At 46.5% G+C, this 21,723-nt stretch overlaps 2 protein-coding genes and 1 long non-coding RNA gene across 12 annotated transcripts in view; 1 reads left to right on the forward strand and 2 right to left on the reverse strand.

The window, feature by feature from the left end:
- Positions 1-420: 420 nt before the first annotated feature.
- LOC103316685 lies at positions 421-3,735 on the reverse strand. 10 transcript variants are annotated; one of them, XR_004226601.2, is made up of 7 exons: positions 3,640-3,735; positions 2,536-3,230; positions 2,350-2,451; positions 1,593-2,221; positions 905-1,058; positions 749-833; positions 421-665 (listed from the first exon to the last, which is right to left on the reverse strand). It is a non-coding gene; the product is annotated as an uncharacterized LOC103316685 (long non-coding RNA). The 10 variants fall into 10 exon arrangements; XR_004226599.2 differs by having other exon boundaries at positions 2,536-3,319; positions 3,640-3,703; XR_004226597.1 differs by having other exon boundaries at positions 2,536-3,323; positions 3,640-3,686.
- Positions 3,736-3,806: 71 nt separating this feature from the next.
- On the forward strand, positions 3,807-5,669 carry LOC100115557 (selenoprotein S B). The gene is made up of 5 exons (XM_001599677.6): positions 3,807-4,249; positions 4,587-4,730; positions 4,798-4,904; positions 4,984-5,119; positions 5,187-5,669. The coding sequence occupies exons 1-5, from the start codon at positions 4,180-4,182 to the stop codon at positions 5,270-5,272; spliced, it is 543 nt and encodes a 180-aa protein (XP_001599727.1). The 5' UTR covers positions 3,807-4,179; the 3' UTR covers positions 5,273-5,669.
- LOC100116545 (roundabout homolog 2) overlaps positions 5,506-21,723 on the reverse strand; it is a 297,500-nt gene continuing 281,282 nt past the window's right edge. Inside the window, exons 3-8 of the mRNA XM_003427805.5 lie at positions 15,290-15,443; positions 13,263-13,393; positions 12,909-13,175; positions 12,554-12,834; positions 9,603-12,477; positions 5,506-9,534 (exon numbers count right to left, since the gene is read on the reverse strand). Of these exons, the coding sequence (XP_003427853.1) occupies positions 9,359-9,534; positions 9,603-12,477; positions 12,554-12,834; positions 12,909-13,175; positions 13,263-13,393; positions 15,290-15,443 (3,884 nt within the window). The 3' untranslated portion in view covers positions 5,506-9,358. The remainder of the gene's footprint in view (positions 9,535-9,602; positions 12,478-12,553; positions 12,835-12,908; positions 13,176-13,262; positions 13,394-15,289; positions 15,444-21,723) is intronic.

Genomic DNA, 21,723 nt, shown 5'->3' on the forward strand with positions numbered 1-21,723 from the left:
ATACAGATTAATTATCTGCTTTGTCTGGATGTAGAGGGTAGCGTACACAATCCATTTAACTTGGGCGATATCAACACAAGTCTATCATTTGGAGAACAAACATTAATACTTATTGGTGTAATTGGTTTCGAAGAAACACTGAGTACAGAGAATTTACGACACTACATTGCTTATACAAGAAATTTCAATGGGTCATGGCTAAAGTATGATAGTATTCAAATTTCAAAAAGAATATCCCGATTACAGAAAAATTAATTAAATACTAAAGTAGCCCTGGTAATATATGCTGAGTACGAAATTTAAAAAATAGTAATTAATAAATATCTACTGACTTTCAAAGCATTTAATATAGTTATAAGTAAATCAATAAAATGTAATGATAAACAATTCGATAAAATGCACATTGATGAATCACAAGTTGTATGAAAATGATAAAAAGTAATTTATTAAAGCTATTTTTCGTATATTACAATTTTATAAAATGTCAATTATTTATCCAAACTGATAATTTTTGTAAACTTCATGGAACACACAGCGACAATTGATTTTGACATTTAGTATTGCATACAGTAAAAATACACCTGAATTTTCTGTGTAAACTGTAAATCTCTTATGGCGGAGGGCAGAGACGATGATGAATAATAGTTGAAACTAATGCCTGTGTCCTAAATCAATAATATGGAAATTCAATACTGAAAGTTAATAAGCTATCATGATTCTTAAAATCTATTCCAAACCAGTATATTACCACTTTGTAACATCTTCAAAATTGAAATATTCATGATCTTTTTGAAATACTTGGCAAAACCACCTACATGTGCTTCTTCCATGATCTATTTATAAATATATAAAATTTAATAATTTTTGTATGTATAAAAATAGTAAAAAGATAAAAAATATTTACCTTTGATTCATATCTAGTTAGAAATCCCATTTCTTTTGATATAGTTAATACTTTACGTCTATCTCCTAGCTCCATTGATTATTTCAATATATTTATCCATAAAATCTTTAGTGTAACTTTGACTTGCTCCAAAATCTAACAGTGTTATCTAAAACTACAAATATTTTTGTTAAAAACATAAGAACAATAGCTTCGTAAAACGTAATGTTTATACTATATTACATATCTGCTTTGCTCTGGGATTATAAAAAAAGTTACCAATTAGGATCAGTTTGCATATCGATGGTTGAGAAGCAGAACCAACCAGTCCAGTGTGGGCTCCGAAAAGCAAATATTTAAAAAAATTAATTCGGAAACTAGTTATTTTAAAATCTTGGTTCGAAAACAAGCCACTTTGGAGATTTGATTGAAAAACCAACTATCTCAGGATAGTTATAACCCAGAGAGTTGGTTTTTCAATCCATTAAGCTTGTTTTCGAATCAAGATTTTGGAATAGCTGGGTAGTGGAGAAAACTTTTGATATAGCTGCTTTCCAGAACCTCCGCTGAACTGGATGGTTCTGCCACTCACCCATGGATATTTCAAAATACAAATAATTCTTTCAAACACAATTGCATTCGAAGTCTGCAAATATGTTACTTACTTTCTTGTTTAGTTAATGGTTAAGATTTTGCTTAGTATTCTTACCAATGATTTCTTGTACATAATACTCTGAATAGGGTTACGCATATTTTCTATATAACCTAGTGCACTCAGCTTCCTTGTCATGATCAGCTTCCCAAGACAATTCTCGTTAAGCACCTTCAACAACATTGTCAATCAACATTCCTTCAGGAAACATTCCACACCTGCATTAGAATCATATTCAGTTACATGGTCAAAAAAGACTAATAAAAAAAGGAAAAATATCATTCACTTCCATTACTTCAACCAAGTTTTCAATATCACTTTGAATTCCAGCTGCTACTCCTAGATACTGAGTTTTCATTGCAACAGGTCATACATCATGCAAATTAAGCGTGATGCACTTTGTTGTGGCCAATTGCATAATTCTGTAAATGATGAATCCATAACTTGGCCACAAGTTTTGTTAAAAATGACATTTCGACCTTTTATATTAAGTATTCGGTCTCTCACAACATCATTTTCCATTGAACACAGATACTTATTTGAAAATCTTTTCAATACCCTTTTCAGCTTCTTTTCCTTTACTGTATGCAAGCTTTTTTGATTCTTACTTTTGTATACTGCGATAGACCTTTTTCAATTATATATAACATTTCTGCGAATTCCTTCAAATCCTTCCTTAAGTATTCCTGTAATTAAAATATTTTTTTATTCCAATTTTTATTATAAAAGAGGTAAGCATCAAAATAAAAGTTAACTCTAGATAACAATACAATTTTTTGACTTAATGTGCATTGTAGCCTATTTGGAAACTTACTGGAACCTTACTTGCATCTATATTTCCCAAGAATTTTTCTAAACCTTTTTATTCCTTACACAATGGCAACAGCATCAGAGGTTTCACGCCCAGCCATGTACCCTATAAATTAAAAAATTACGGACTATTCACATTATTTTTAATAGCACAAAAATTAAAACACACGATAAGTTTAATAATACTTACAACTAATACTATAAATATTCTAATTATATATATTCTCCTGGTGACAAGCCAACAAGGTTTAACGTCAGGTCTTGCTTTGACATTTATTTAAAGGTGGAGATGTATGAATTATGGGTACAACATTATTTACATCCAAATCTTCTGAGTCTGCAGCCTGTAAATTTCTAGACATTCGCTTCTTTGCTGTGTTTTGAGCTGCAAGCGTAGATGGGATTGGCACTGTTGCAGGCGGTGGCATATCATATAGGATTAGCTAAAGTTTGTCTACGGTATTAAGAGGAGCTTTCTTCTTTTTATTGTTTGCACTTGCAGAGATATCGTCATCTGTATCATATCATAGTGATAGCTCTACCTTGCAGCCATCGAGGTCCGAGATCCTGCTGATCCACCTGAGATTCCAAGAGTGACTTCAGCCTTTTGACAAGAATTTTCATACCCATCACAAAGTTTAGTCCGAAGCTCGGAATCGCTGAGTGCTTCAACGGACATGTTAAAATTTTGCAAGATTGCTGAGCTCTGATTTTAACCAAATTCTTGATCAGTCTTCTATGTGGCATCTATTCTATTTTATTTGTCTCTTCGGTGCTCGCGCCGACGGATTCTCTCTCGGGCAGCACTCGTTCTTCTTATTTTCATTCTTGTCTGCTCTGCAGCTTTTCAGGTTATGTTTGTTATTCATAAATATTCACGCACCGCTGCAGCAGAACGCAAAATTTGAAATTCGCGCGTTAGCCCGCGCACTGGACGTGCGCAGATGCTCTAAAATGGGACGCAGATCAGCGAACTGGCTTGTCGATTACCCAGAATATTAAATTAATTTATTATTAAATAATTATCGCGAATCATGAACTTAGACCTTGATATTTATAATCCGCAATTAAATTGAAAACGATTCGCATCAATTTCATTCCTCAAATGTAATTATCTGCTGAGAAAACTGTATATATATATATGCGTCTCTCACAGTGCAAAAAGTTTTTGATTTTTCGTTAATAATCAAAAACACCCACAATTTTTTGGAGTGAGATTGTTAACATTGTTAACGATTCCGCAATTAATAGAATTTTTTTTATGCAATATATGCAAATCAATCGCGGAGCTTACCTCAGCACCCGAACCCGAGTCCTCTGCCTGCAGCACATCTGGCTCCTTCCCCCCCCCCCGCTTTTTCTCATTCTCTCTCTCTCTCTCTCTCTCTCTCTCTCTTTCCCTCTCCCTCCCAAAAACTACTTGGTGTGCAGCCGAGGATGAAGCTGCTTGGATCTCAGTCTACATCTAAGCTTCCACCCGGAATGATCTACCTTGTCCCGTACTATTTCCCGTACACACTTTTAATGCGGCCTATTGTCGGTCTCAAGCCCGAAGAAAACGCAGAGAGAAAATGTTGTTAATAATTGTAAATCGTCCTCATTTAACAAATCATAATCGCGCGCTTGAAATCGAACTATAAGTTCTAAAGACGAAACGAACCGACCTTATATTCCCGGACGCGGAATGCGGGAGGAAACCAGACGTTTCATAACAAGGTGAATATTCAACGAGTAGGTGGAATTTTACGGAAGTGAAAACGTCAACGCGACTTCTAGTTGCTTCCATGTTCAGTATCTGTGTAGGCACAATAATTAAGAATTTTACGCTGTAAAAATGAACGAAGAAGAAATTGACGAATTTGAAGAGTTTAATTGGGAAGTAAAGCCTCCGTATCATAAATTTGGTATGTGTTCTACGTTTTGTAAAATCATAATATTGTAAATGTTTGGCTATTCTGGTTTATTAACTTTTTATTTGAAATATATCAGAAAAAAGATATATCCTATAGCTTTGCTTTTATTTACAATTCTACCAAAAACTGTTTATTTTTCCAAATGCGATGTTTGAGGTTAACAGTTTTATTTGAAATTATTTTAAAAAAATAAAAAAGTGACTAAGTAGTATAGATATAAAATGTTGCATAAAAAATTAAATATGTTGCATTTATTAACCTTTATCATTATTTCCTTACGTGCTAATAAATACATTAATTTGGATTCAATATAAATTATGTTTAATAGTTTGGGCAGTAATAAGATCTGCAGGATGGTACCTGGTTGGAATTTCCGTAGTTTTGGTTTATATATGGCCACATATCAGTAAAAAATGGAATAGTTGGAAAAAGAAAAAAGATGAAAAAAAATACGATGCAAAATATCATAAAAGTAAGTATAGCTCAAACTTTAAGAAATATTTAGAACACGGTAATCTAATGTATATTAAATTTTGTAGATGTAGATTTAAGTATCGAACTACTTGTAGCTACTCAATTGGCTAGAGAACGAATGCAAGAAAAATATTTAAGAGATCGTGAAATTGCGCTTCAAAAAGAGGAAGAGGTTTGTATAGTGACTTTACATTATAGATTTTCACCTATAATGAATAAAATTTACTTTATTGATTGATTTTTTTTTTAAGAGAAAAGAAAAGAAAAGACAAGAATTATTAAGGCTACAAAATCAGTCTTCTGGTCGTCGCTTGAATGAAGATTCTTCAGAAAATGTTGGACCATCTTCATCTTCTTCAAAATCATCAAGAACAAAACTAAGAGGAGGTATAGAAAAAAAAACTTTATAAGTCATACAATTGGATTGCAATTAATTATTTGTATCATATTTCAGAATACAATCCTTTGATGGGTGGAGGTAGTGGAAGATATGTTCCTCCAAAACGATCTTGCTGTAAAAAAGGTGGTGGATGCGGTTAATACCATATTCAATGAAACTCATTCCTACGAAGACTAGAAATTAATCATGCTTACTTTAGATTAAGTTTTTATAAATTTAAAATGGTATGTTAAATTATAACTATAAATGCAATTATTTTTCAAATGTTGTATATAATATTTTTTTCATAATAAGAATTGTTCCTTATAGTCTAAGTACCTAATGAATTGGGATAGGATATAAGTATGTGATAAGCAGTGTAAAAAAGACTGAATTTGTTTAACATTACTTTTATTAATCATTATCGGTATATAATATGCACTAATATACGTACGTAGTACTCCACAATAGTGATTGTTATGGATTATCTACAGTCGTGTTTTGTGTTTCTTAAACTATCATAATAAAGGTTAATAACTCGAATCGAGCTACATCGCACTTAACGCGCTTTTCTCTTTTCACCATTGTCGATCACCCCCTGATTCAATAATAAATAAATTAATATTCTATATAAAACATACAGCTCCCAGATTCCCTTTTTGACTTATCGTTCGCTTCGCGTTTGTATTTACAAAGTGTAAAAAGAGAATAGTATCGCTTGAAATAAAACATTCGTCAGCCTTATATGATATTTATTTGAATACGTTTTGCGAAAATTTTGCATCTCGAAATACTACTCTGAGGATTTTGCCTTGTAGACAGGGATTCATTTTCGGCACCGCTTCATATCCATTCATATTATTTTCTAATAATTGATATGACTTTTTTTCTAATGTTGTTCGATATTTTATGGTCTTTAGTTTCGAGAAGCAAGGCTTTTCGTGGTCTAAGACCCTTTACCCACATGCATAAGAAACTTAAAGGTTGCAACAAAAAGTTTTTGATAGTAATAAATCATCTTGATTTAACAGCAGATAAAAAAAGCGTATAAAAATACTAAAGAAGTAAGTATTAACTACAATAAACATTAGGGAAATCACACATCGTATTCCTCAATCTTCTAAAAAAGCACTGAAAGTCTTAAACTTTTACAAAAACTCATGGCAGTTATGAGTTATCGCTTTTCTTTGATCACATCTCGAACCTTGACATTCTTTAAAAATCATTCTGTCCTTATGAGAATTACAATTTTATTCTCGGCGCAATAAGAGTTACTTTTTTTCACGGTCAGTCGCACAAATTTTAGACTGAACACACTACAAAAACAAGTTTACATTTAAACAATTGATATTTGATATTTTCTAACAGTTTTATAGGATCAGTCATGTTCGTACGGTCGTTTGCAATAACATTTTTTTTGTTCATACATGCACTCTAATTAGTTGTATTTATTTATATTTTGTGTCAATGCTGTAGTTGCGAGTGTATGCGTGGGTTTCCGTTTACAATGTATACATAGATTGAGCGACATGACTTGTGTGTATGTACGTTTATTTAGACGAACGCGCGAATTCTTTTTTTTACTGTGCACCCATTTGTGCAAAGCTTCCTTCGCAAGAAAAAGTAAAAAAAAAAAACAACAAAAAATGAAACAGCTTTGTTAATGCGAGTCATCACTTCGAGTGTTTTAGGATGAAAAATTATAAAAATAATACGTTATGATTTATCTGTCGCAAGTCGATGCGATGGCTCGTTAAACTTGGCTGGTTTTTCAAATAAAATCAGACGCACTTAGCATGATTCCTGGTAGTTTGGATTCCATAGACCAAATTTTTCTTTGCTCTAGAACTTGATAGACAAAAAGTCGAAAAGGTTCATTTACCAACGATACTCTGGCAGTCATAGATTGTTTGTTTTTCTATTTGGGTATATATCAGTCATTTAATTGTAGACCATTCTTTTCTAGAGTACTCGCAGTTTAGCCTATAATTGTAGCAATTTAATCTATTACAATTTATTTAATTTTTGCAATCTAATTTTTAACTGAATTTCCACGCGTTGTTTTATTCGGCGAATGACGCCTATTGACAATAATTCTAACTGTGCTTCGACATAATAGACTTTTTGCTTTTACATAGATGCCGGCCAGTACTCGATGCAATTTCGACAGAAAGGTCTTGCTTATAGGCAGAATCATGCAAAATTTACTTTAGATTACAGTTATATTTTTCGTGTATACATTTAGTTGACATTGTTTGTTATCAAAAGTGTTCAAACGTAATTTTTCAATATTACGTTTACGGGGTAGTAAAATAAATCAAATTTATGGACTTTATCGTCATCTTCTATGGTATATAAAATAAGATTATTTTCTTTTTCAGAAACACATTGTATGCGAGCGCAGGCTGTTTATTGTGTTTCATACAAAATTTAGATACTTCGAATTGGCAGTGTGTGCTTGTCACGGCTGCAGCATGCGTGTTTCGAAAGTAGTCTTATTTTGTGAATATATAGATATTGCGCTGTTGTTTTGAAGTTATTACTGTTCTTCTAAATGCTTCAAGTGAGACATTTTATACCTGTGTCCATTGAGAAATCACCTTTTCATCTAATATACACGTATTAATTACATTGAATTTGAGCGGTTACATATAGCTTCCAAGTTATTTGTCTAGTGCCTATATAATTATTTTCACTCATATTGAATCCAAGTATGTTCGGCTATACTCCTTTTACATCAGACATCTCAAGAGTGGCTAGTGATGGATCCGTAACAGCCTGGATCCGATTATTTTTATAACAGTATCGTTTTTATTGTACAGTTGTAGAAATCATTTGTGCTAAAAGTGTTTGAGTGAACGTCGGCGCTTTATACGTTTAAAAACTTTATTTACATCCGTTTCATATATTTTTGAAATCAACAACAGTTAACCAGTACAGATCAATTAAACATTGATTGGCATGTCGAGTATATATTATAAATGTATAATCGGCAGCTGAGTGTTACAACATTCCACTTCGTAAAAAGCGATGCAATAATAATCCTCGTTAATATATCATCCGGCGTATATAGTAACAATCACGAGGATAATCAACTGCAGAACTGCAAAATGAGAGAAATAAGTGTTCTATGAATTATAATTACGATGGAAGGATGCAGTTACCTATATTCTATATTTATACTGTACATCGAATCGAAATAAAAGTAAAAATCATAACTTGTATAAACGCATGGCCGCGAACGAGCGCAATCGTTATAGCCTTTTCTTTTTAAACATAATTTCGAATGGCTAAGTTTTTAATTAATTATGTATATGTCCTAAAGCATAAAACTCGATTCGCCGTAATATAAGATAAGCGCTTCGTTAACGTAATCAAATATTCACATTCTCACTTGGCTGTCGCGGGCGAATTATATATATATATATATATATATATATATATATATATATATATATATCTTATTAGCACTCGAATAGTCGTTTACTTAAGATCCCTAGCTTCCCTTACTATCTACGCTTCATATATATAGATCTATATTTATATATCCTGTAGATGTGTAAATTAATAACTAATGACTATATTCATTTTTTTCGTCACTGTACAATGTTTACAAAAAATCATCTGATATGATTATGCACATTAAACGCTTTAGTCGCTTACTTTTCATTAATTATCGTCGCAATGCGTGTAAGTAAGTGTTCAGTAGTTAATTCGCTCTGGAAGAAACTCGCGCAAGTGTCTGTGCGATTATACCACGTGTCGCCGTGTAAAAAGATTTAGGAACGTTTATATCGAAAATAATATGCATCCTTTTTGGCGACGCTACATCGATCGTCGATTCAGCCGGGGGTTCGCGCAGAGTCGAATCCGGAATCGAGCCTCGGATACCGAGAAAAACAAAAAGCTTCACGTTTCTTTTTTTACATTTTTCTCTCTTTCCTTCATCGATATAACAACGCTTTCGAGATTTGCAAACGAGCCCGCGGGCAGCCCGCTAATGCTCGGCTAGAAGATCCTCGTCGTAGAAAAATGGATCTTCGTTGATCACCGGAAAAATTGTAAGATTCAATCTTTATGATTTCTCCGCGTCTCGCCGGTTCGTCACAAGAGAGCTCGCGAGCCATCTATTTACAGCGCGATGAGTATTATACTTTCTCGTGATCGCCGCGCGTCCCTCGTCGTTGCTGATGCTCTGGTTGATGTTGCAAGTTTACGCGGTGGTAGCAAGTGTAGCGGCAAGAGATTTAACTGTCGCGGTGATCGCTGAGACGACCCGCTTCGGAAGGATTGCTGCCGTTGGTGCCGGTCATGAAGAGGCTGTTGAGCTTGTTGTAGCGCTGACTGCCGGAGCTGCCTATCGAGTTCGACGCCGAGTTGTGCTGCTGGTAGAGATCGGTCCTCGAGAAGCTGGGCACTTTGTCTGAAACATCGCAGAGTCACTCGTTAGGCACACGAGGGCCGATAGATCGAGGTCGTTCATTCACTTACCTTTGCTGCGGTTGTGCCTGAGCCTGTCCTGCGAGTTGACGGACGGACAGGGTCTCTGGGGAATGCAGGAGTAGTTGCTGTCGGTGCTGTAGGTGGGCGAGGAGGACCTGTTTCGCCGCCTGGGGCTCCTGTTGTTGCGTGACCTGTGGGAGCCGGTGGTGCCCCTGTTGCCGCAGGAGGCCGGGTTCAGCTGGATCGCCGAGGGGGCGAACTGGTTGTTGTACTCGATCGTGTCGGCGTAGAGGCAGCTCGACTCGGAGCAGGAGCAGCACATGTCCGAGTGGGTGTTGGAGTCGCAGGACTTGCGGTCCCACTCGTCGTTGTCCGGCTGGTAGAGGTTGTCGTTGCGCCCGCTGAACATGTCGGCGGCGCCGCCGTTCAGTCGGAAGGCCTCCTCGCCGTTGACGCTGGCCGCGTGGCTGCTGGGGATGCGGGCCGCGTTGCCGAAAGGGTCCTGCGCGCGGAAGTCGTCGCCGCCGCCGCAGCCGAGCAGGCCGTTCTGATGGTGGCCGTAGATGAGCGAGCCGCTCTCATACTCGTTCTCCTGGGCCTTGTAGACGTCGTAGTGGTTGAAGCCCTGGGGGAAGGAGGGCACGGGCGGCGGGTTCGTCTGGGGCGGCAGCGTCGTGTAGCGGCCCTGGAGGCCGTTGCTGGAGCCCTCGTGGCCGTTCCACGGGGTCGGCGAGCCGGAGAAGCTGTTCTGGCCGACGCGCACCGGCGGCGTGGGCGGGCTCTGGGACTTGCTCGTCTGGGAGTTGCAGTCGAGGCCGTTCTGGGTGGCGCTGCGCTTGCCGAGGTGCGGGCTGAACGCGGCGCTCTGTTGGCCAGCCATGCGGCTCGAGAGCGAGTTGCCCGAGGGTGGCGGGTGCTCCGGCGGAGGCGGCAGCATGTCGCACCAGTTGGGCAGGCTCTGCAGCTGCTGCTGCGACTGGCTCTCGGACTGCTGCTGCTGCTGCTGGTTCTGGCGGTAGGCCGGCCGCGCGCGCTGCTGGTGCTCCACGTTCTCGTCGGTGTAGACGCTGCTGGCGTTGTCGCTGCTGGGCGACATGGTCGACTTGTTGTGCTCCTGGGCGGACTCGAGGCTCGAGTAGTCGGGCTTGACGCAGGAGTCGCTCGAGTTGGACTTCTGGCCGCTCGTCTCCATGGAGTCCGGGCTGCGGTTGGCCACGCAGAGCGTCGTCGTGGCGTAGGGCTCGGGCGGCGCCGAGGGCTTGCGCGTGTTGTAGAAGGTCGTGAGGTTGACCTCCGCGTACTCGGAGCCGGCCATGCTGACGATGCCCGGGGCGAGCATGTGGTTGTTGAGCAGCTTGGTCTCGCAGTCCTTGTCGGCGGCGCTCTGCAGGCTGTTGGTGGGCCGCCAGCCGCGCTCGAGCCAGAGCGTGTCCTTGTTCAGCTGGCAGATGTCGTTGGCCGTGCCGACGGGGACGTTCAGGTGGCCCAGCTGCTTGCTCATCGCCTGGCGGCGCTTGACGTAGAGGGCCCCGAGGAGGGCGGCTATCACGCTGATGACCATCATGACCATGAGCACGAGGAACCAGGTCTCCTTGACGACGGAGTTGCCGGCGTGGTTGGGGTCGGTGCGCGGCGGGTGCTGGCTCAGCTGGCCCGGGTCCATGTTGAGCAGGGTCGGGCTGGAGAAGGGCCCGGGCCCGGCGTGCGTGAGCCCGGCCACGCGGGCCGTGTAGAGGCCGCCGGTCGACAGGCTGTTGATGATGACCGAGGTGGTCGAGGCGTTGAGCGACATCTGGCCGAGGATCTTGTTGCTGCTGTTGCTCTTGATCTGGATCTTGTAGCCGACGAGCTGGCCGTTGTGGTGGGCCCTGGGCGGCGGGGCCCAGCGCACGAAGGCCGAGGTCGAGTTGATCATGCCGACGTGGACGTTCTCCGGGGGCGCGGAGGGCACGTCCTCGAGGGTCATGGCGAGCTTGACGTTGCTCGGCCGGCCCTCGATGGTCTTGTAGAAGGGCACGAGGAAGAACTCGTAGCGCGTGTACTTCTTCAGGCCGGAGAGGACGTAACTGGTGGCGCCGGCGTTCATGACGGTGACCATCTGGTACTCGGGCGGCTGGTCCGACATCTCGCGGTAGCGGATGTAGAGCCCGTCGACGAGGTCGGGCGCGCCGAGGATGTCCCAGATGATCTTGACGCTGCTGCTGCTCAGCGGGTTCACCTCGCTCAGCTGGAGGATTTCGCTGTTGAGGCGGTCGCGCGCGCGGATCAGCTCGGTCTGGGGCACCGCGTGCTGCTGGTCGACGCTCATCGTGTGCGCGACGTCCGAGAGGGGGCCCGGCAGCGAGAGCCCGTGGCTGTTCTCCGCGCGCACGAGGAACACGTAGTTCGTGTCGGGTTTGAGCTCGGTCACGGTGTAGGTGTCCTCGGCGACACCGCTCGCCGCGAGGACCCAGCCGGTGTTGAGGTTGCTGCTGAAGTACTCGACGTGGTAGCCGAGGATCTTGCTCGCGCCCTCCTGGCCGGGGCTCCAGGTGATGGTGACCGAGCTGCTGGTCGTGTTGACGATGCGCGGCTTGCTCGGGTTCTGCGGCAGCTCCGACACGTCGGGCGTGCGGTGCAGCGTCGTGCTCGCGCTCACGCTCAGCGCGGCCGACCAGGAGGTGTTGCCCGACTCCGAGGAGGCGATGCAGGTGTACATGCCCGCGTCGGCCTTCTGCAGCTCCTCGATGAAGAGCGTGCCGTTGCTCGCCATGGTGATGCGCTTGCCCAGTTGCACCAGCTGGCCGTCCTTGTGCCAGTTGATCTTGGGCGTCGGGCTGCCGACCGCGCGGCACGGCAGCGAGGCCGCGCTCTTCTGCGGCAGCGTCTGGTTCGCCGGGCCCAGCTCGATTATCGGCGGCGGCACCTCCTCGGTCGACGTCACCTGCAACGGGATGATTCGCCCTCGTCAAAATCGGATCGTAGTTACGGTTGGCATAGCAGTTCGGATCGGTACTCACCGCGAGGAAGACGGTGGCGGTGGTCGCGCCGACCTGGCTGATGGCGCTGCAGACGTAGTGGCCCTCGTCCTTGCGCACGACCTGCTTGATGTGCAGGCTGCCGTCCTCGCCGACGGTGTAGCGCTCCTGGTACGAGTGCCCGGGGAACATGAGCTCCTGCGAGCCCTCGCGCGTCCAGAAGATCGAGGGCGAGGGCACGCCCCGGGCCGAGCAGGCGAACGTCACGTCCGAGCCCGGGCTGACCGACTCGTCCTTCGGGAAGTTCGTGAACACCGGCCGGGCTGCGCGGAGACAAAGGACCTGTGAGTTCAGCGATTCGCCATCGTACATAAGTAATCATAAGCAAGAAACTCACAGTGCACGGTGAGCGTGGCGCTGGCGGAGATGGCCCCGACGCCGTTCTCGGCCTCGCAGATGTAGGTGCCCTGGTCAGTCTGCATGACGCGCTCGATCCGCAGGCTCTTGTCGTCGAGGATGTGGCCGCGGCCGATCGGCATCTTGCCGTCGTGTCTGCGCCAGAGGATCTCGGGCGGAGGGTCGCCGCCCACGCGGCACGCGAACTCGGCCGTCTGGTCCAGCAGGATCGTCTGGTTGGACGGGGTCTTCAGGAAGTAGGGTTTCACTGCGGACAAATCGCGCGATTTCGCGTTATTCGTTCGGTCCCTCTGTTTGCTTCGGTGCTTTGATTGTACGGAGACAGGTGCCTTACCGTTGACGGTGAGCGCGGCCACGTCGGACTCCCGGACGCCGACGATGTTTGAGGCGATGCACTGGTACTTTCCTTGGTCCGACTGCTTGACGTCGGTGATCATGAGGTTGCCTCCGTCGACCAACGACATCCTGCAACAGTCAGGCGAGCGTTATTGTATTGCGCGAGTGCATACCAGTAACAAAATTGTATAATTGTATATATACTCGAAACCAATAATCTCCCTCTAGACGAAACTCTCGGGCCTACTCGGGAACATGCAGACTCGCAGTCGGTTTGGATCGATAGCCGCGGCGGCGATTGTCTCCTCTAATTTATAGTATCAATTAATTTGAGCGGCGCGTATGGCCGCGGATATAGCCAGGGAGAGACAGGTATAGCTATACGCAGGTGTGTGCGTATGGGCGCGCGGATTTCATTTCTATTAGTGGATCTAATTTATCGGCCCTTTGGCCGCCGACCGCGATCGATTCCAGAGTGAGAGCGAACGAGAGGAACAAAAGGCGCATAACCTGCGCACTCGCCAGCAGCAGTAGCAGCGATTTTAATTGCGCCGAATTAAAGCGCGAAGGTGAAAAGAGCGTGAGCTGAAAGGGACTCAGCGTCGCGCGTGGGAGCAGCGTCGTAAAAGAGCGCCGTAACTCTGCCGGCGTTTGAGAATTCCGCGCCGGCGATTAGATTAAGAATCGTTAATGCGCGCGCCGGGACAATATTATTTATGGATTTCCGATTGCACGCTGCGCAGCTGCCCGACAGTCGATGAAGTGTTTTCACTCGCCTGGGATTTGATTTACTGCGGGGACCAAAGGAGTGAACGAGCGCCGAAGGCTTGACTTTCCTCGCCGCGGAAGAAAGCTATTAGCAAATTAAACGGGCAGGCTTTTGCGCGCAAGCGGCGACGACACAAAGGGGAAACTTTGAAGCCCTCCGCTCCTCCTCACTTCCTTGGCTTTGCACACAGCGACCGCGAGAGCTCGATAAAGCGTATAATACCGTCAAAGTGCATTTATTTTTTGTCTGCCTCGAAAGAGCTCGCTTCGAATTTTCGAATCGAGTTGCTCGCATCTGGGTCAGTACCGAAAAACGGTGTCTTTTACGCTCGTTGAAATTTTCCGAAATACCTATACACGAAAAAGCGACGGCGGAGAGCTTTACAAGCTTTACCAGGGAATTATTTGACATATTCGAATTTCAATACATTCCGAGAACGAGAAAGGATAACAAACGCGAAATCCATTTGCGCTTTCGCCTCGGGTTACAGATTTTTTCCCCGCGGAGACGGAGGCGCATCGCCAGCAACCTGTTCTCGATTCAGAAGTATTCGACTGCGTTTATATCGGCTTTGTTTCGAACGGATACGTATATGTTTTTTCCGCCAAATCCGGCTCTTCAGCCGCGAGGGTGCGCGGAACGAAGACGTATTTCCCGCGCGTATATCTCACTGCCGGGCTGCTCGCTGAGAAGGGGGCAGCTCGAGATAGCGCGACCGAAGCGTCGAGCGAGACAAGAATAATGGGGGGACATCCTTTAGCGGCCGTTCTCATGCAAATGCGACGGGTCAGATTACGGCCGCTTGTGCGGATTATTCTTTCATTGCTCCCGATTTCTCTCTCTGTCTCTCTCTGGTCGCCGTGTACTCTTTTACCTGACACGCTCGTTCGCTCCCCTCCCCGGCGACGCTTGGAATAACAATTACAACAAATTTCCCGGAGGACTCGTCCTCTTTTTATATACTCGAAATTTCGCGGCTCTGATAAGATAAATTGCTTCTTTTTCACACAGCCGCGCTCGTTTTTTATTGGGATGAATTTGCAAATTTCGGGGGACGCCCTTTCGCATGCTGATGCGCACGCCGCGTTTTAAATTCCGCGCTTGTGCATATACCGTACGCGCTTATTCGTGATTAATAATTATGACGGTTTTCGCGAGTAAACAAATCAAGCATTTGTGCGCTTTATCCAGGGAAACAAATTGCGCGTTATTGTAACTCTAAACTTTGGGAGCAATAGAATGGTGAGTGAACTTACCGTTTATTGCTCTCGAGGTCTATGGTGTGTCCGTTCTTCTTCCACTGGAGAACGGGCTCGGGGTGGCCCCGCGGCGGGCCGCACTCCAGCAGCGCAGTCTCTCCGGCGGCCACCCTCGTGTTCTGCGGCTCCGCTCGGAACTCATCTCGCAGTACTGAAACAGTCATCGAACGTCGAGATCAGCGTTTGAGTATTCAAAAGATTAAAAAATGTTTTGATAACGGCGTTTATCATCGCTGCAAAACTCCAGCTCGGAGTTTGGCTTATGTGAGGGGACGCGTGCGTATGCATGTATAAGCGGTCCTCTCTGCGACGGCTTTTCGTGAGAAAGAACGCGCGGCTCCGCATACTTGCCGGCATTGTTCCCCCGTATACTGCTCCCCTGTGAGCAATACTCGCTCTTCGTATACACGCCTGGTTCAAACTTGACTCATTACAAACTTTGCGCGCCCGGATTCCCATACCGCGACACCCGCCTGTGTTTCTCCGAACGAGAGCGCGGTTCTCGCGAGGAGAAAAATGTGCGCCTCCTCGGCAATGCACTCGTCGCGATCGCGATATTTTTCTCCGTGGCGATATAATCTCTCTCTCTCTCTCTCTCTCTCTCTCTCTCTCTCTCTCTCTCTCTCTCTCTCTCTCTCTCTCTCTATCGGCGAAATTCGCGCGACGCTATCTCGACAAACACGAGCGATTCCACGGCGTAACATTTCTCAGAGCGATTCAATTCAGAAGGCTATACGTAGCCTTTGGCGCTTCCTTTCTTCTCAATTTTTCCGATTTTCTTCTGCGTGCACGGGAAATTTCGCGGGAAATTCCAACCAGAGCCGCTGAATTTTCCCGTTCATTTGCGCGCGGATATTTTCCTCGGCGACGACGTTTGTTACGTCCTTCCTCTCTCTCTAGGCAGGTCGAAAGATGAATTTTGCCATCATGCAACGCCAGGCCGCACGAGCATAAATATTCACTTTGTCGCGCAAACGCTGTAAACTGGCGCGCGAAAGAATTTCTATACAAAAATCTGCCGCGAGCGAACGTGCGCGAATCGGGGCACACGAGATTTAACACGGAATGCATGCAAATGCGTCGAGCCGCCTCTCCGTAGTCAGCTGTGTGTACGAGTGTATAGGTGCGACTTTTCGATGCTCATGGGCATTTTTTTGCGGTCGCGCGGGAGAGGGTGCGTTTATCGGGGCGGCGCGCGCCGCGCACTATTACCATTTATCACGTGAGTCGTCGTATATATACATAGCGGAGCCCGCTTTTAGGAAGCAGAGCCCATATAAGCCGTTCCCTCCTTCGAGACCCGCGCGATTTTTTCTGCTTCTCCCCGCAGTGTATGTCTGCGCAGCTAGTGCTTCGTCGAGTCGTCGCCGAGAGAGAGAGAGAGAGAGAGAGAGAGAGAGAGAGAGAGAGAGAGAGAGAGAGAGAGAGAGAGAGAGAGAGAGAGAGAGAGTATAGGCGCGCTTTGTGCTTTTCAGCCTCCAAGAGAGCGTGTCTAGCTACAGTGCATTAGCGGCGCAGGAAGGCGAGGGAGAGATCCTTTTAATTTCCACTGCGTGCTCGAAGGGTTGCCGGGAAATGGGATTTCGCTCGAGTCGCTCTAGGAACAGCGGTTGTAAATCTTGCGGCTCGCGCGCGTGTGTGTGAGCATGCGTGCGGAGCGAAGATCGAGAACGGGGGACGAGAGAGAAATATAGGTGAGAATCACGAGATTCTTTAACGGAGATAGAAGGCGGGACTCTTTATTCTTTTCCCGCGATGTATATTCCTTGTGGCTGGCCACTATTTAAAAGTCGCGAATTCGCGGGGCGTCAATATTCATGAGGATGTTTTCCCGTTTCCATTATCAGCGCCGAACAAAACAGCATCGAAAATCGCAACAGCACAATGCCGTCGGGCCGAGTTTACGCGAAACTCGAATTGTAAATTTTAATGCCTGCAATAATGCCGGCCGCGCGCATCAATTTGTTCATAAATCAAAAATTACCAGGAGAATAATAAAGCCTGTGCCGTATAACACGGAGAGCGAGAAAGGAATGTACAAAGGATCCGCGCGCGCGTGAATTGAAAGCGGCAGATAGAGCGAGTATAACCAGCGCAGCGGCGGCAGTCGCATAAGGAAGGAGGAACAAAGTACATCGAAGCTCTTCCACGGGGGCACAATAGTCCGCGCCTTTCATTTCGAAATTGGATCTTAGAGCGATCTCGTCGTCGCGCAGTGTCTCTCTCTCTCTCTCTCTCTTTCTCTTGTGCGCGAGCGAATCGAGAATCGCATTAATCCCCGGCTCCGCTGCAATAAATTCCCGCGGATAACAAACGCTGCTTCGATTCGCCGCGGTGACACTGTTCTGCTCTCCTTTCGCAATAATGTGCCTGTAAACGCCGCGCGCGACCGTTGGTTGTTGCTGTCTAATTTCACGCGAGCGGCTGCCTTGTTCTTTGCCAAATAAGCGCTGTGGGAATGTGCACGCTTGATCATTGTTATTTCCGGCTGGCCAGATCGAGATTTCGGGGAACACTGAACTTTGCTCCCGGAGTTTTTTTCGCGAAACTGCGGCGATTCGCCAACTAGGACATTCTTTGCGGGCTTATTAATTTTTTACCGCTATGCGCGGGTAAGGCGACGCCGATTAGAGATCAGCGCTGGGTAACGTGAGAAGCTTCTCCCGGGAGGGCCGAGAACAGTAGCGCGGCGACATTCCTTCTTTTGTGCGATTTATGGAATAAAAAACTCGCTCGCGGAACGTCGGCTAAATATAGCCATACGGCGCGCATAAAAAATTCAAGCCCATCAGAGCATCGGCGGAGCTCGACCGTATACTATATACTCGGCGCATACGCACGAGCCAGGAAATGAAAAGTCGCGAGGGGCTGCGGCGGCGGCGGTGTGACGCACATAAAGGCGTATAAAAGGGCAGCTATAAGTCGCGCGCAATAGATAACGCCGTGCGGCGGCGGGGCGAGGGAAAAAAGGCGAACATAGAGAGAGAGAGAGAGAGAGAGAGAGAGAGAGAGAGAGAGAGAGTTCGCCCCCATAAGTCAGAGGAACCAGACGGGATTCGCATTCGCGACACGCGCACTCCGCCGCGTGACGTACGACCGGCGCGTGACCGTTTTCCACCGGCCTCTGTGTGTCTATGTATGCGTGTGTGTGTGTGTGTGTGTGTGTGTACCTTCGAGGGAGTACGACTCCGATATATCTACCCGCCGCCGCTGGATATATATCTGAGATGCGTCGCGAGCAATATCGCGGCCTGTTCCGAAGAGCCCGACACGTACAATGCCGCGACCCGACGGAGAGGCTGCTGCATACTGGGTCAGAGAGCCGAGCTGCGTGATCCGCGTTCGCTGGGTTTCGAGTGGCTGTTAAAAAGTAATCGCTAGAGCGTTCCATCCGCGGACGAAAACAATACGCCGGCAGTAACGTCGCAATGAGCGAAAGGACGCCGATTACGACGCAATACGAGTGCCGCGCAGAGCGATGATAGTCCTGATGGCGATGACAATGATAACGCGGGAGGAGAGATGAAGGTCATTAACGCCGGAACTAATGCCTCCAATAGCGAAGGTGTAACGACGGTAATAATGCGCTCGCGCATATTTTCTTCCTCCGCTTCTTCCAATTCCAAAACGGATACGACCCTCCGCAAGCTCTCCGCGCGCGCTTTTAATTATTTCGGCGGCGCACGCACGCGTCGTCAATCGGCCGTGTCGCTCCCCCCGAAGCGCGTATATTATACGGCGCGGCGTGGCTTCCTCCGTTCCTCGAGCTGCTCGCGAGCCGGGCTCTTTGTCACGGCCGGCTGGGCGCTCGAGAGAGCAGCTAGGGCTTTATGGAGCGGAAAGCCGCGATGATTTTCGGCTACTATACTTTCGAGATGCGTCCGAGCGCCAGCCGATAATGACGAGCGAACACGAATGTAAGGAATCGATGAGTTACGAGGCGAGCGGCGCTTATCGACTGTTGCGTCGCGATTCTATAGATACACGCGAGCGCTATTCGAGTCTCCTCTGCCGAGAGTTATTGATGGCGCGCGGATAGACGAACGTTATAGATGAACGTTATCACTGCGCGCGCGAGCTTTTCCCTAGCCGTAAATAGGCGACGCTGACGGATGCGAATTTTATGCGCTCGAGCTAGTTGGGCCGGCGAATGTACACGAATTCGTTATTGAGCCATCTGATTAGTTCTAATGAAATTAGGATATATCCGGCGTAGCGATGATTCTGAGCGCGGCCAACAACGATTTATTCAAAGACTATGTTCGCCCGACGGCTAAATTTAATTTTCCACTGTAAACACTTGTTTTTCAACATTACCAACTGGAAAAGCCTGAAATTACGGAGCAGTACGCTAATGCACGTCAGTCACGCGCGCGAGCTGCGCAGTCGAGACGCTAATAATTCTGCCGGCGCTGCTGCTACTTTGTCGCACTCGAAACTTGCTCCCCGCGGACGCAGGTGAGATGTCTCTTGCGCGCGGGCGCAGCTGCGGCACTTTTGCGCTTCCGATGTTTGGCGCGGCTGGATTTGTGGCGATTCTGGCCGGGAACTTTCGACAATTACACGGCGCGACTGCTGCTCTTTGTTTCTTGTCTCGGCGAAACTTTGCGTGAAATTTTGTTCGGCGAGCGCCGGGGATGAAAAAAAAAGAAAGCCGCATTAATCTTTCACGAGGCGCGCGCGCAGCTTGCAATTTACAAAATATAGCCGTCGCGCATCGTTACTATGATTATTATGTGTGTGTGTGTGTGCGTGCGTGTGAACAGGAGGAGGGCACACCCTCGCGGAAAAAACTTTCTTCTCATCAAATATTTGCGCTTTTAATGGCGGCGCATTAAAGCGCGCGTGTTCTTGCCCGTGAAAAAGTGAGCGGTGCTTCGCGAGGGGTAGGCTATATACGCAGCGTGCAGCAATAACAAACTTGCTCCGTCGTCGGCAAGTTTCTCCTCGAGAGTATAAAACTGACCGGCGCTTTTAATCGTTCCGGACGATTAGAGAGAACAACGGACTTTGCAGCGGCTCATCCTCGGGGGTCGTGTCGGGATGAGAAATCATTAGAGCTCGGGCGAGAAACCGAGCGAAACGCCGCGCACGTGTACGGAAGTTATCGCGGTCGGTCCGAGCACGGGATGCTGCCGCCGCTATATCACGCACGCAGGGAAAAGAGAGAGAGAGCGAACTGCAGGGGTGGCGGCGCCGGATGTCGTTCACCCCCGCAACGCACCAGCCAGTTAATGCGCGCTCTGTCTTGTTCCCCTCGCTCCTATGTACGCACGAAGAAAGAGAGGGAGAGAGAGAGAGAGTGAGAGAGAGAGAGAGAGAGAGAGAGAGAGAGAGAGAGAGCTATAATATGGGGACTGCCGTGTGTGCTCGACGACGACTCCAATGTTTATATTAATGCCGCGCGAGGGTGGCTCGATGGAGACGTATACACGTCCGGCTCGGCTGCTCGAGGGTCGTTGTTGCAAAGTCCAGCTATTATGTGCGCAGAAGAAGCCGTATGCGGCTCGCAAGGATCGAGGCATAAATAAAGAATCAAAGATAAATAATAGCGGCGAGCGAACGCCGAGGGAATAAGAAAAGGGACGCACCGTAAATGCGAGGTACGACGTAAATATACGTAAGTTGGATTAGTCGCGCGGCCAGAGACAGAGGAGATCAAGCGCCGCGATGACGACGTTATTAAACTTGCGATCGTTACGCTCGCTTTTATTTATAGCGCGATTCGCGTGCACACCTACATTTGTAATACCATACCGTAGATATGAAGACTAACTAAGAAGAATTAATCGGGAAGTTTTATTTTCGCGCCGGACGAGCGAATTAAATTTCCTGAAAGGTTTTATCAGTCAGAGCGAGAGCGAGAAGAGAGAGGTGGGAAAAAACGCCATTGTAAAAGCGCGCGCGTGTCCCGCCCACACCGAAATAATATAAAACTCATACTCGGGCGGGTGAAAAAGTGCGCTCGGGTAATAAAGACACGCGGAGAGAAACAGCGCGAAGCGGCGCCGAGCGAGGTGTATAATAAACCCGCTGCGAGACAAAGAAAGCGATCTCTCGCGAGAGCTAAAAGCCCGGCGCGCGAGAAAATATCGGCGAGAGTCCCACGCACTCCGCCGTTTGCCCCGCGCGTCCCGGGGAATTCGTAATTCGCGGCATACGCCGGACGCGACTGCGCAATCCCGTGTACGCGGAGTAAACACGCGCGACGTTAAATTAGATTTCCAGACTACAACGGCTACGACTCGACGACGAGCCGACTAATCCCCGCTGACTCGGAAGGGGAGGATACCGGTCCGTTTATTGTTACATGTTTGCTGCGCCACGCGCTCATTGATTTCGTTCGTCTCTCGACTCTGCAGTTTAATGGCTAATGCATCTCTCTCTCTCTCTCTCTCTCTCTCTCTCTCGCACTCGTCCCGCCCCGATGA

The sequence above is a fragment of the Nasonia vitripennis genome, chromosome 1 (genome assembly GCF_009193385.2).
Source record: "Nasonia vitripennis strain AsymCx chromosome 1, Nvit_psr_1.1, whole genome shotgun sequence".
Classification (NCBI taxonomy): Eukaryota; Metazoa; Arthropoda; class Insecta; order Hymenoptera; family Pteromalidae; genus Nasonia; species Nasonia vitripennis.

Coding starts and splice junctions, on each gene's coding strand:
- LOC100115557 (XM_001599677.6), top strand. CDS start 4,180: ATGAACGAAGAAGAAATTGACGAATTTGAAGAGTTTAATTGGGAAGTA. Junction 4,731..4,797: donor CGATGCAAAATATCATAAAA/GTAAGTATAGCT, acceptor TAAATTTTGTAG/ATGTAGATTTAAGTATCGAA. Junction 5,120..5,186: donor AAGAACAAAACTAAGAGGAG/GTATAGAAAAAA, acceptor ATCATATTTCAG/AATACAATCCTTTGATGGGT.